General features: G+C 44.4%; 1 protein-coding gene across 1 annotated transcript in view; it reads right to left on the bottom strand.

Moving 5' to 3' along the window:
* The window catches only part of Eif2ak3 (eukaryotic translation initiation factor 2 alpha kinase 3), a 72544-nt gene extending 65853 nt beyond the window's left edge, over positions 1 to 6691 (bottom strand). The window contains exon 1 of the mRNA XM_042273441.2: positions 6269 to 6691. Coding sequence (XP_042129375.2) covers positions 6269 to 6570 — 302 coding nt within the window. The 5' untranslated portion in view covers positions 6571 to 6691. The remainder of the gene's footprint in view (positions 1 to 6268) is intronic.
* Between the last annotated feature and the right edge of the window lie 5907 nt (positions 6692 to 12598).

The raw sequence follows: 12598 nt of genomic DNA, 5'->3' as shown, positions 1-12598 counted from the left end.
CTTGGAAATCCTGCTAAGTTCACTGTAAAACTCCCACTGCGCCCTTGCTTGTGTGATTCTGTGGCCTATTCTGACCAAGAGAGTTTCTTTTTCAAATTAAACATTTTTAATTTATTATTATTGCATGTGCACACACACACACACACACGCCTATACATATGGATATCACAAGACAACTTTGGGAGTCAAGTCTTTCCTTCCTCTTTCTTTTGGAGCTAGCTGACCTGCAGGTAAGCACCTGGTGCCTCTCCTGTCTCTGCCTCCATCTTGATGCAGGAGTGCTGGGATTACAGATGTGCCACCTCATCTGGACTCCAGAGATCAACTGTAGTCATCGGGCTTCATGGAAGCCATTTCATCCACTGAGCCTTTTCTTTGGCGCTTCACATTTGTTTGAAAGACATATTTTATTTTATGTGTATGAGTGTTTTACCTGCATGTATGTATGTGCACCATGTGTATGTCTGGTGCCTGTGGAGGTCAGAAGAGGTTATCAGATCACCTGGAGTTATGGATGGCTGTGAGCCACCATATAGGTGCTGGGAATCAAACCTGGGTCCTCTGCAAGAGCAGCAAGTGTTCTCAACCACTGAGACACGTCTCCAGCTCCACCTGACTCTTCTATATTCAGGGATTTGATAGTATGACAGTGACACTCCCATTTTCTTCAGCTTCATGCCATTATAAGGATGCCTGACTATCTTCTACAATCTAGTTAATTCTGTAAACAAAGTTCTTTCTGCCAGACTCTGAGCTTCTCTCTACTCAGTGCCTGGCAGTGTCCAGCCTAGTAAAATAAGGAAATGTTTATTACACAAATTGAGTACATGATGTAAAGACATTATCCACATCAAATAGAGAGGCTAAGAAAGTTGCAAAGAAATGGAACTTGCCTAGGATCACTCACAAATAAGCTTAGGACAGGCCCGGGGAATACAGTCTTCCTAGCTCTGTTAGTCTATCAACTCCAAATCCACCCAAATGATTAGTATGCTACTGTAATATGCAATTTTTTTCTTTCTTTTTTGCTTCCAGAAATGACATCAAGGTGTCATTTATCTTGTAACCACTCTGATTACAGATTTAGCAGAAATGACTTTAGGCCAAATGAACACACAGACTTAACTGGCTCTGCCTTGATTTTAAAGAACCCTGGGCTCTGACTTTATCTACTGACAGTTAAGTTTGCTGCATTCTGGTAGATGCTAAACTCCTTCTTAAAGTCATTTCAAAGGAGTCCTGGACTTCCTGTGGACTTCCCAGCAGGTCACAGAAAGCATTATCTGGACTGAATAGTTTACAGATTAGCAACTGTTTACTTTCTGCCCAGTGGTGTGTCACATGCCTTTAATCTCAGCACTTGGAAGGCAGAGGCAGGCAGATTTCTGTGAGTTCATGATCAGCCTGGTCTACAGAGTGAGTTCCAGGACAGCCAGGGCTACCCAGAGAAATTCTGACGCAAAACAAACAAACAAAAACCCTGCTTACTTTAATATTTTCTATTTATTTTCTTCTAGTGAATATACTTTACAAACTAGATATACTTTACAAACTATATATATATATATATATATATATATATATATACATAGTTTGTAAAGTATATCTGATAGGGCCAAGGATCTTTCACCAAAACATATATGAAGCATGTGTTTTCATACAAAACAAACAAAACTAATACTGATTGGACTTGATGCCCTAGTCCTCATCTAGGTAAATCCTCCAACCATGCCTCCTATGTTTAAACAGATCCTAAGAACAGCCAGGCTTCAAATGAGAACAATTAATACCTAAAGCTGTCAGCTGAGCTTTGTTCTGATATATCAGCTAGACCTTGAGGAAGCTTAAGCAAATTTACAGGTAACACAAGAGTAACAGAGAGTCCTTTTTATGATAGAAAACATTTTTTTCTAGGTAAGATATGGTGGGGCATGCCCATAATCCTAGCACTAGGGAATCTGGGAGGGTCCTTGAGGTTTCTGGACTTCATTATAACACTCTAAAAAACAACCAAAAACAAAACAAAACAAAAAGCCCCAGCATTTAGGTGGTGGAGGCCGGACGTTCATGAGTTCAAAGCCAGCCTGGGCTACATGAGGAAAATAAAAAAGCATTTCTAATTTATACAATGAAACAGTTTTACTCAAAATGGTTACTCACAAATAGAACAGAGTTTTAAAAAACTGCATATTTAATTTCCTCCCTTTACATTTATCCTGTACCTTACAAATTCTTCTCTACCACCAGTTACTGTTGTCCTATTTGGTAGGTTTTGTGTGTTTGCTTGCTTGCCTGCTTTTGATGTTCCCCATTAAGCCCTAGGCCTCACTCATGCTAAGTATTTGCCTGTCACAGATATACACCCAGGGTCCCTCAAAGTGTTTTAAAACAATGTGTATAAATAACATGTATAAACAGCTGCTTTCATTAAAAAGAAAAAGAAAAAAGCAGGTGGAGATCCCAGGTGATTGGTACTGAAGAACCAAGTTCTAACTACTGTTCGTGGCAACTGACAGACAGGTCCCTTTGTAAAATGAACACACAGAGCTGAGTTCAAATAAGGAATGGTCTAGTCCCTGTCACAGATATTCAGAGTCTAGGCATCAATTAAGTTGAAGGCAATTGTAGAGAGGAAAGACAGTCCATTTACTGGCCCAAAGTATGTATAGTTTGGCTTACAACCTGTTTGGGAAGTTACGTGTAAATTCTTCTTTAAATGTGACTTTTGGTTACCCTCCAGTCTGGAGGGAAAAGTATACACTGACAGGCCTACATGATTGGCAATGCTCTCAACACAGTATTCAGACATACTATTTATTAATGGCCTAAAGGGGGGTTAAAACAACAAACAAAATATTATGCGTATGAATTTGAAAATCTGAGGAAGACCAGATTTCTACACCTTTACTTCCTATCCGCCCAGCCTGGGAAAAGGCAGAGTGGAAAGAGAAATGAAGAGGAATTAAATCATCTTACATTTGCAAAGTATTTGACGTTATCTCATTTAACCCCAAAACTTCTGTTAGTGGGTGAACGGTGTATAGAGACACCAGGAAGAAACGTCAAGTTCAGTAATACTTGTGTTAGGAAGTAGAGAGAACAAGCAAGAGCAAAAGGAAATACACTTCGCAATGAGTGTGACAAGCAAGATCAAGTCAGTTCTTTATAACTTCAGAACGTCTTTGGTGTGAAATGACCAACCCTCTGCAGGAACCAAGTAACACTTGGCAATCCGTTACATGTTAAAATTAGAGCTGGTAATATAAACTCTGCCAGTATCCATAAAATCCAACAGTTAAGTGTGTGATTGAGGCGTTCTTCCCAATTTTCTGTGTGTGTGGGGTGGGGTGGGGGAGGGCATACCATTTACTAGTCTAAAGCTTAGAAGAAAACTGCTACTAGAAAAACAACCGTACATTTTTGGGAAGAAGAAAAAAAAAAAAAGAATCTTTATCCAGCCAGTCACATGCCTGAGATGCAGAATGATCACGTGGAATGCCATGGGTAAAGAAAGGCTATCAAAGGGGAGGGTGAATCTCAGGAGGTCCCATCCGGCGGCTATGCATGCATCAAAAGACAAAAGACAGACCTTCAATCCCACCTCCCCCGTCCTGTAAGTGCCATAGTTCTTCACAGCTGTTTGCCATCAACGCTTGGTTAACTCAGCTCAGTCACTACAGCCCTCCCCTTGAAACAAACAGGATATCGTTCTATAATTATGGAACTGATGTTCACAGATTTTTGTTTTTCACTTGTAAAGAGCACTTAGAAAAAAAACTTTTACTAAACTTTGAATATTTATCTCCTGCTGACCCAACGCCCCCATGGCTTCTCACTCATTCACACCATGCTAACTTCACACCAGGAATCACACACTCTTCTCCCAGCCCATTTCCTCTATTTTCACTCTTGCTTCTGAGTAGGAAGAAAGGGGTCCTCCGACCGCTCCAGACCGACACACAGACCCTTTCCTGAATTCTGTAACCCAGAACTCACAGCAGTCCTCCTACCTTTGGCTCCCAGGTGCTGGGATGGTAAGGAAGAGCCACTTCGAATACAGAGCCATCTTTATTCTTTTCTTTTTCAACCTGTCTACACAGGCTCCCTCCTCGGAGACCACAGCAAGGAAAGGAGGGAGCGGGGCAGGAAGAGAGTAGGCCTCACCTTCTGCAATTCATTACTACTGCACTTAAACTGCTACTGTGCTCATCACCAAGTCTTTGCAGACTCAGGCCTACACTCTACCCTAGCGAGCTGTGCTTGTCCTCTCTAGAAGATAAAGGCATTTCCTGGGGCTTTTTCGTGAGCACTTCCTCCTTCTTATAACTGTAGCTATCTGTCCGGCCCTCCCTCTACCTCAAGGCATTCATGTCCACCTTGCCAAGCATCAGTCTGGATGTCCTGCATCTCCGGGGCATCAGGGCCAATACCAACACCCCTTCCCTTCCCTTCCCAGATTCCCTAAACCTCTTGATGTTCCCGTGTTTGCTGTCATCTTCTGGCCACCAACTCCCCATCAAGAGAAGAAGAACCAATTTACTTGCTGCAACTAAGATTCTGTTTCAACCATCTTTCCTAATGGCATATGATACTGAACTGCTACAATGTTCTTTTAGTATCCTCACCTTGAGTTTCAGTAAACCCTGTTGCTAGAGAAATATTTTAGCATAACTTTTGCTCAGGACTTCCATTCAAGATGACATTTCTCAAACTAATGTGCATATAAATCATATGGTGATCTATCACAATGCAGATGCTTGGTCAGGAAGTTGGGTGGCACCTGATTCTGGAGGTCTAACATGTTTCCAAGTGATGATGTTGTTAGGGTAGGGGTGAAAACACAGCACACACACACACACACACACACACACACACACACGAAAATGGTCTCAGCATAATTTCCAGCACCCATGCCTCTTGCTGTTTTATGTCCACTATCTATCAGAATTCTACCCATTTTTAAGAACCAAATCATTCTGTCACAGGAATTTCTTATGAAAACCACAAAAGCCTTGCATCACCCAGGACACTTCATTTGCACCGCTTCATCTTGACCTCTGGACTACACACTTCTCCCAAGGGCAGGGGCTACCTGCTCAACCTTGGGATCACCAGTGAGTCGTGGGCGCTGATCAGCTTTAGTGTACCTGCTGCTGTAGGTGTGTGTTCTAAGGAAAACAAAGTATTTCACTCTACTTCATGTAAATTTACTCTACACAGCTGCTCCACTCATCCAGGAGAGTCCATACATTGCAAATGTATGAAAATTGTGTTATTTACTACTTAAAAACCTTTTAAATATAAGCATTCAAATGGTGTATGGTGAATTCTAGGACTTGGCTTATTTCTAGTAGTCGCTGTAAGGTTCTGATACTTATTATAACATAGTAACTACTATGTTACAAACTTAAAATACTTTCTAATTTAGATCTGGCTCTCCCTGTCTTGCTTTACCTAATGCTCCTTTATCATTCCTTTTGTTAAATAGTACCACTTTCTCCACACGTGCTGCCTGAAAAATACTTAATCACTAAAGTGTTTTACATTTCTTGCAGACTTTGAAAATTGTTTCAAAACTTGTCTCTTGAATTTGCATGCTTAAAAGGCTAAGAAACACAACTGAAATAAACTATGGTAACCCCCTTTAAATATCAAAGAACCGCCAGAACCTATACAAGAACCTCACCAGAGCGCTTGAACTTCAGGGTGTTCAAGAGTTGTCGGGAGTGCTTGCTCAACACAACAGATTCCAGGGTCTTACCCAGAAAAGGTCTGGTTCAGTGGAACCGGGGCGGAGCCTAGAAAACTGTCTATTAAACCAGCATCCCCCAGGCAATTCTGATGCAGGTGTTCCAGCAGATCTCAATTAGAGAAACTGAAAATCAAAAGCCCTCGACTAGGAGCCACAAGGTACTTGTATTTGAAGGATACATGTAGACATCTCTTTCGAAAGTCCTTTCTCAAAACAGCTGTCGGAACGGCACCAGTATAAAACGAGTCACACACTTGGGAAGGAGAGTGTAAAAGGGACCAGGAGGATGGCTAAGCCCGAAAACAATGAAAGCAGGGAAGTGGACTTTCCTCTCTTAGCCAGGTGCTGGGTTCTCCAAGCAGCCCTCATCCTCCTTTGAGGATGCTGTTGCCCTCCCACAGCCAGGACCAGGGGAGGCACTCTGATCGAGCGAAGAAGGTGTCGCGGCTTTCTGCTTGTCCACAGCCACTCGTATCCCTGCGAGAGGCACCCGGATCCCGGTCCGCAACCTCTCACCTGCCGCGCGGCCGCAGCTCCACGTCGTCGTCGTCGGGCTCCGTCGCGCGTGACTCAGGTTCGCCAGCGGCGGCCGGCAGCGCCTCGGCGTCCTCCACGGTCACTTCGGCCGTAGTCACCGCAGGCACCCGCGCGGCCGAAGTCGGGGCGGCCGCTGCCCCTAAGCCGAACGCCGCGTCCGCCGTGGGCGCGGGCAGGCTGCGGGAGCGCGCGGCCGCCGCGATCCCCGCCGCGCAGCCCAGCAGCAGCAGCAGCAGTAGCAGCAGCAACGCGCGCGGCCCAGGCCGGGTGGCGCGCTCCATCAGCGGCCCGCCCCACGCGCGGGCATGGAGACCCGGCCGTCGGCGCCCGCCCGTCCCGCCGCTCGGAGCCTCGGAGCACCGCGAGCGCGCGCCACGGACCCCACCGCCACCTCCCAACTTCGCGCCGCAGCAGCAGGGCTGCCGGGCCACGTCTCAGCCACCGCCACCTGAGTGACAGCCTTGTGCGGACATCGCCCATTGAGTGAGCGTTCCGCGCTCCTGCTCTGCGATTGGCTGCGCGCCCTGCCACTCCGAACCAGGCGGACGCGCTCCCGGTTGTCAACATCATGCCTACCAATTAAATTATAGTTTTGCATGTGGAAGCCCGGCCCTTTTCCGGAAGCGATGACCAACGAGAAATGGCCCTCCCCAGAGTCCTCTTAACCGATTGGTGAATTCTTTCAGTTCCCGAATGCCTTCTCTGGAACAGATTGGCCTGCGCTGCTATTTGGCCTCGCCTCTCAAAGTGAGGCGCTGGAGAAGCCTTGGAGATCATTGGTGCAAGGGCATGCCCCTCAAAGGCCTGAGCTAACTGCTTCCTGATTGGTTGGAAGCGGCACTTAGTACGTGGCCGATTCTGACTGTGAAGAGGACGGTCCCCAGTGAAAGGGAGAGTGGGAGTGAGTCCCAGGTGGCCGGGAGGCGGCCGACCTTAAAGGGACCGATGCTTTGGCTCCTCCCAAGCCGGATCTATTTTGAAAGAAGAGGGGTGTGGGGGGAGTGACTGCACAGGTCATGTGCCCTTAGGTGGATAGAAGAGAAAAGACGAGTTCAGAAGTTGTCCAATTAGTGGCCAGCAGGGTACTAAGAATTACAATGACAGCTTTGCTAGAGTTGACAGTGACCTGTAGAACAGATAACCCAGTGCACCGTAAACGCCTCCTACCTCGTTATAACCGAGGAACCCAGGCTGGGCGCGCTTAAGTCATCTGCCCAAGGTCACATAGTCACAGAAACGTGACTTTATTTCAAGTCTACTGATTGGTCTGGCATGCTTTACACTGCCCTCAGGAGAAATAACACTACCAACAGCCAAAGTGGAAAAGGTCTGAATGTTTAACTAACGCGTCTAAAATTCTCTTAAGGCAGTTGAGAACAGCCTGATGATTTCTGAGCCGGTGTGTGGAACAGTAAGAAGCTGCGTCCATCTGCACACAGGCACACTCCGTTTCCCCCCAGTCCGGTCCATATAAACTCACTTCTCCCTTTAGTTCTTACCACATTCCTTTCCTCTTCTGTACAACAAATCTCTAAACGCCTTGTCTTTCTTCTCCCATTTCACACACACTGCACTGCATATTAGTAATCCTCAACTCCACCCAAATTGCTCAGACTCGAGTTGTTTCTGATGAATTTGAAGGAGAGTCTTGTTTTCTTTCATCCCAGCTGTCTTCAGCTTTGGAACTCAGTCTTTCCTCTGTGAAATACTTTGTCACTTGTTTCCCTGATTCCCTATAGGGCAGAATATGACCTTCAAATGACCTCCTGTATTGCTCCGGGTGGAAACCAAAGGCTTGAAGTTCTTACCCTGTGTATTGGTTGTCTAGGGTTGTCATAGCAAATCCCACAAAGCATATATTTTCTCTCTGTTCTAGAGGTTAGAATTCCACCTTCGGAAGCCATCAGGATGGGGTTCTTCTGAGGCCCCCTCTTTGGCTTGTGGGTGGCCACTCTATTGCCTCTTCATGGGAACTTTCCACTACTCAAGAATTCCTTTTCTCTTTTTATTTATTTTTAAACATCTTAAGTTCGTATGTGTACCAGTCTTGTTGTGTGTGAAGGAAACTATTTCCTTGGAGTCATCAGCCACTTCTGGCCCTTAGAGTCTTTCTGCTTCTTCTGCAAGGAAGTCTGAGACTTGAGGGGAGGAATTTGATACAGACATCCTATGTAGGGCTGAGTGTTCCAAAGTCTCTAACTCTGTGCACACTGTCCAGTTGTGGGTCTTTGTTAATTACTATCTACTGCAAAAGAAGCTTTCCTGATGAGGGTTGAGTGATGCTCTGGTCTATGGGTATAGCAATATGTCATTGGAGTTGTATTGCTGTTTCTATAGCAGAGTAATAGTACTGTTTACCCCTAAGCCTATGACCTATCTAGTCTCAGGTTCTTGGTCACTTCCACAGTGTCAGCTTTGGGTGTTATCTCATAGAGCGGGTCTTAAAGCCAATCAAAAAGTTGTTGGCTACTCCCATAACATTTGTGCCACTATTGCATATGAGGACTAACAGAGACGGTGACAGCATACAGAAGACCTACACAGGCTCGACCCAGACAAAACCCCAGCACTAACAAGGGGAAGTGGACATAGTCCCACCCCTAACGAGAGCTATTTGCAATTGATACCTGCTGGGAAAGGAAAGTTAGTTTTCTCCAGTGGAGTCTCACTGGGTATATCAACCACACTCAAGGGCAAGCCCCATGCCTAGGAGTAGTTAGTTGGTTAGGCAAAACATGTGCTGTTTTGTGTACTTTCTGTTTTGTTTTGGTGTTTTTCTCTTATTATTTTTTTCCAGTTTCCTTGTCTGCTTTGATTTTTGGTTGCCTCCCCCACCCATTTTTGTTTTGTGTTAGAGAGAAAGAACATGAAGTTGGGTGGGTAGAGTGGTGAGGAGGAGCAGAGGGAGAGGGAAGAATACCATATATATTGTATATATGTATGAAATACATATTGATTAGATATTGTATGAAAAAATTAGTAATTTTAATGTAAAGGTTTTTTACTTTATTTTTGATCATGTGTATATGTGGATCTCTGAGTATAGGGGCTTCTGAGCTGCATGGTGTGATTGCTGTGTACCAAATTATTGTCCTATGCAAATGCAATACATGCTTTTAAATACTTAGTGATTTCTCCAGACCTTCTTTTTATTTTTGGAAAGACATCAGCCATACTGGATTAGAGCTCCACACTAGGGCTTCATTTTAACTAATCACCTCTTGAAAGATTTTTATCTCCAAATTATATTCTGGGATACTATGGGTTAGGATTTCAACATACAGATTTGGGGGTGGGACATAGTTCAGTATATAACATCTGGACACCCATAGATGTGGTCTTTCACTCGATTCAAAGTTTTATTACCTTCCCAATGAAAGTCTTCTATCCATGTTATTTAAAATGGAAACCCTTATGACCTTACTTCCTATTCTTTTCCCCTTCTTTTGTAACATAAATTGCTAAACAGTCTTATTAATAATAAAAAACAACAACAACAACAAAAAAAAAAAAAAAACCAGGAGCCATCCTAGCTGGATCAAGAACAGAGAGGGAGAACAAGGAATAGGAGAGCATGGTAAATGAAGACCACATGAGAAAAGGAAGAAACAAAGAGCTAAGGAGGCCCACAGAAATCCACAAAGATACCCCCACAAAAGACTGCTGGCAATGGTCGAGAGACAGTTGGGACTGACCTACTCTGGTGATGGGATGGCCAAACACCCTAATAGTTGGGCCAGAAACCCCATCCAAGGACTGAGGAATCTGGATGCAGACATCCACGGCTAGGCCCCGGGTGGAGCGCTGGGAGTCTAATTAGTGAGAAAGAGGAGGGTTTATATGAGCGAGAATTGTTGAAACCAAGGTTGGATAAAGCACAGGGACAAATAACCAAAAGAATGGAAACACATGAACTATGAACCAAGGGCTGAGGGGCCCCCAACTGGATCAGGCCCTTTGAATGGGTGAGACAGTTGATTGGCTTGATCTGTTTGGGAGGCATCTAGGCAGTGGTACCAGGTCCTGGGCTCCTTGCATGAGTTAGCTGTTTGAAACCTGGGACTTATGCAGGGACGCTTGGCTCAATCTGGGAGGAGGGGACTGGACCTGCCTGGAATGAGTTTATCAGGTCGATCCCAGTCCTCGGGGGAGACCTTGATCTGGAGAAGTTGGAAATGGAGGATGGGCTCGGGGGAAGGGGAGGGGGGCAGGAAGGGAGAGAACAAGGGAATCTGTGGCTATTATGTAGAACTGAATAGTATTGTAAAATTAAAAAAAAAAAAAACAGGAGCCAGATATTGGGGTGAAAGCTGAAAGATCAGAGAAACAGAACAAGCCAGCCACGTTCTTGCCTCTACAAAATCCTCAGCCTCAAGAGAGATACTTCCTGTTTACTCACGCCTTATATACCTTTCTGTGCCCTGACATCTTACTTCCTTCCTAGTGCTGAGATTAAAGGCATGTGCCACCATGCCTGGCTCTGTTCCCAGTGTGGCCTTGGACTCACAGAGATTGGATGGATCTCTGCCTCCTGACTGCTAGGATTACAGGGATGTGCCATCACTGTCTGGCCTCTATGTCTAATCTAGTGGCTGACTCTGTCCTCTGATCCCCAGATAAATTTTATTGGGGTGCACAATATATCACCACATTCCTTATTTCTCTCAGACTTTAAATGCTACACATACTATTTTTATCTTGATTGCCTGTGTACCTCTACTTGTATGTAAGGTCTATCCTTTGCTCATTGGTGCATTTTGAAGTGCCTAACAAAGTTTAGATGTTTAGTAAGCATTTAATAAATATTTACTAGATGGATAAATAAATACTCAAGGTTGGAAAGGAAAGAAACAAGTGGACAGAAAGAGAGCGCTGTTGCTATGGATGGAGGGAACTATGGAAGCAACTATGGAAGCAATATCCTGGACTGTCTGAGGACACAGGAACAGCTCCGCTTTCCACATTGAATGCAGAGATGAGGAGGCATCCATGGAGAATAAATTACTTTGAAACATAGAGAAAGTAGATTAAAAAAAGCTCAAACAAGTTGACATCAGATTAAAAAATGATTTTTTTTTCAAGACTGGTTTTCTCTGTGTAGCCTTGGCAGAAAAAAAAATGATTCTTAACAGCTTGTAATAACCCATTTTAAATTAGCTGGTGCATATATTATTGGAGACTGTCTTGATGATTTCGTAAATTTTTTCACAAAGCGTTCATGGCATGAAGAAGGCTATTAATGTAAGCTAATGAGTTGGGAGTCTGCTTGCTCTCTGTGAAGTATGTGCTGTTTATAAATTTGTTTCTTTAGAAGTTAGGGAGTATCTCATGGCACCTGCATGCAGTAATTAATAAGAATGTGACCAAGACAGTTGTAGTGCTTATTCTTCTGAAACGTATCAACTATCCAGGTAGGGAGACAGACGTTCATGACGATGCATATGCTTTATTTATTTATCAAAACAAAGATAAGTGCTCTGATAGATAAAGTACCCGTAAAAGAACAGAGATGGAAAGGCTCATAAGGATCATTTCCTTTACTCAGGAAAATGACAAGCAAATCTTTCCATTTTGGAAGAAGAAAACAGTCATGACTCAGAAGCAGCTGACTAGGATAATGACTTGAAGGGCAGAAAAGGAAGTACGTCAGCTTTCGGTCAGCACAGCACATCATATTGAAAGATTGAGGCTCGGAACCTGGGTCTGAGCATCTTGGGCAAGTGAGAGGAAGTGGGGACTGGGCAGAGCAGCTGGTCAGGGAGTCCAGGCCAGGAAAAGATGCCTGGCACTGAAGTGTCCTGAGCCAGGGCTGCTCTGAACAGTTAAGATCTGAAACAAGCTTGATCTAGGTCTGTGAGATGGATCTGAGGTTTAGGAACTGCAAACTCAATCCTTTAAAAGAGAGAAGAGTCTGAGTCTTTGACATCATGTCTGGATACAAATAACAAAAGCCTTTCAAGCAGTGATTAAGTAAGGGGTTTATTGTTCTCCGCGGCACAACAGTCCCGCAATGATGTGGACTTGTGATCTTTCTCTTCCCTCCTTCCTGAATTCCCTCCTTCTTGTCACCTCACAATCTTGGGATGGCAACTCCAGCGCCAATTCTTTACTTCTGGTAAGGAAAGGAGAAAGACCAGGAGCACATGGCTACCTGAATTTGCCCTTTTCCAAGAATAGAAGCCCAACGAGGAAATTCATATTTGCACATCACAGATCAGACCATTTCCAACAATCACCCCAAGCTGCAAGGGAAGCACACTGCCACTTCAAATAAACACAGGGTTCTTCTACTGAGAGTGGAGGGGAGAA

The sequence above is a fragment of the Peromyscus maniculatus genome, chromosome 3, assembly GCF_049852395.1.
Source record: "Peromyscus maniculatus bairdii isolate BWxNUB_F1_BW_parent chromosome 3, HU_Pman_BW_mat_3.1, whole genome shotgun sequence".
Lineage (NCBI taxonomy): Eukaryota > Metazoa > Chordata > Mammalia > Rodentia > Cricetidae > Peromyscus > Peromyscus maniculatus.
The sequence above is the reverse complement of the archived record's forward strand: the minus strand, read 5'-3'. Positions and strand labels throughout refer to the sequence as shown.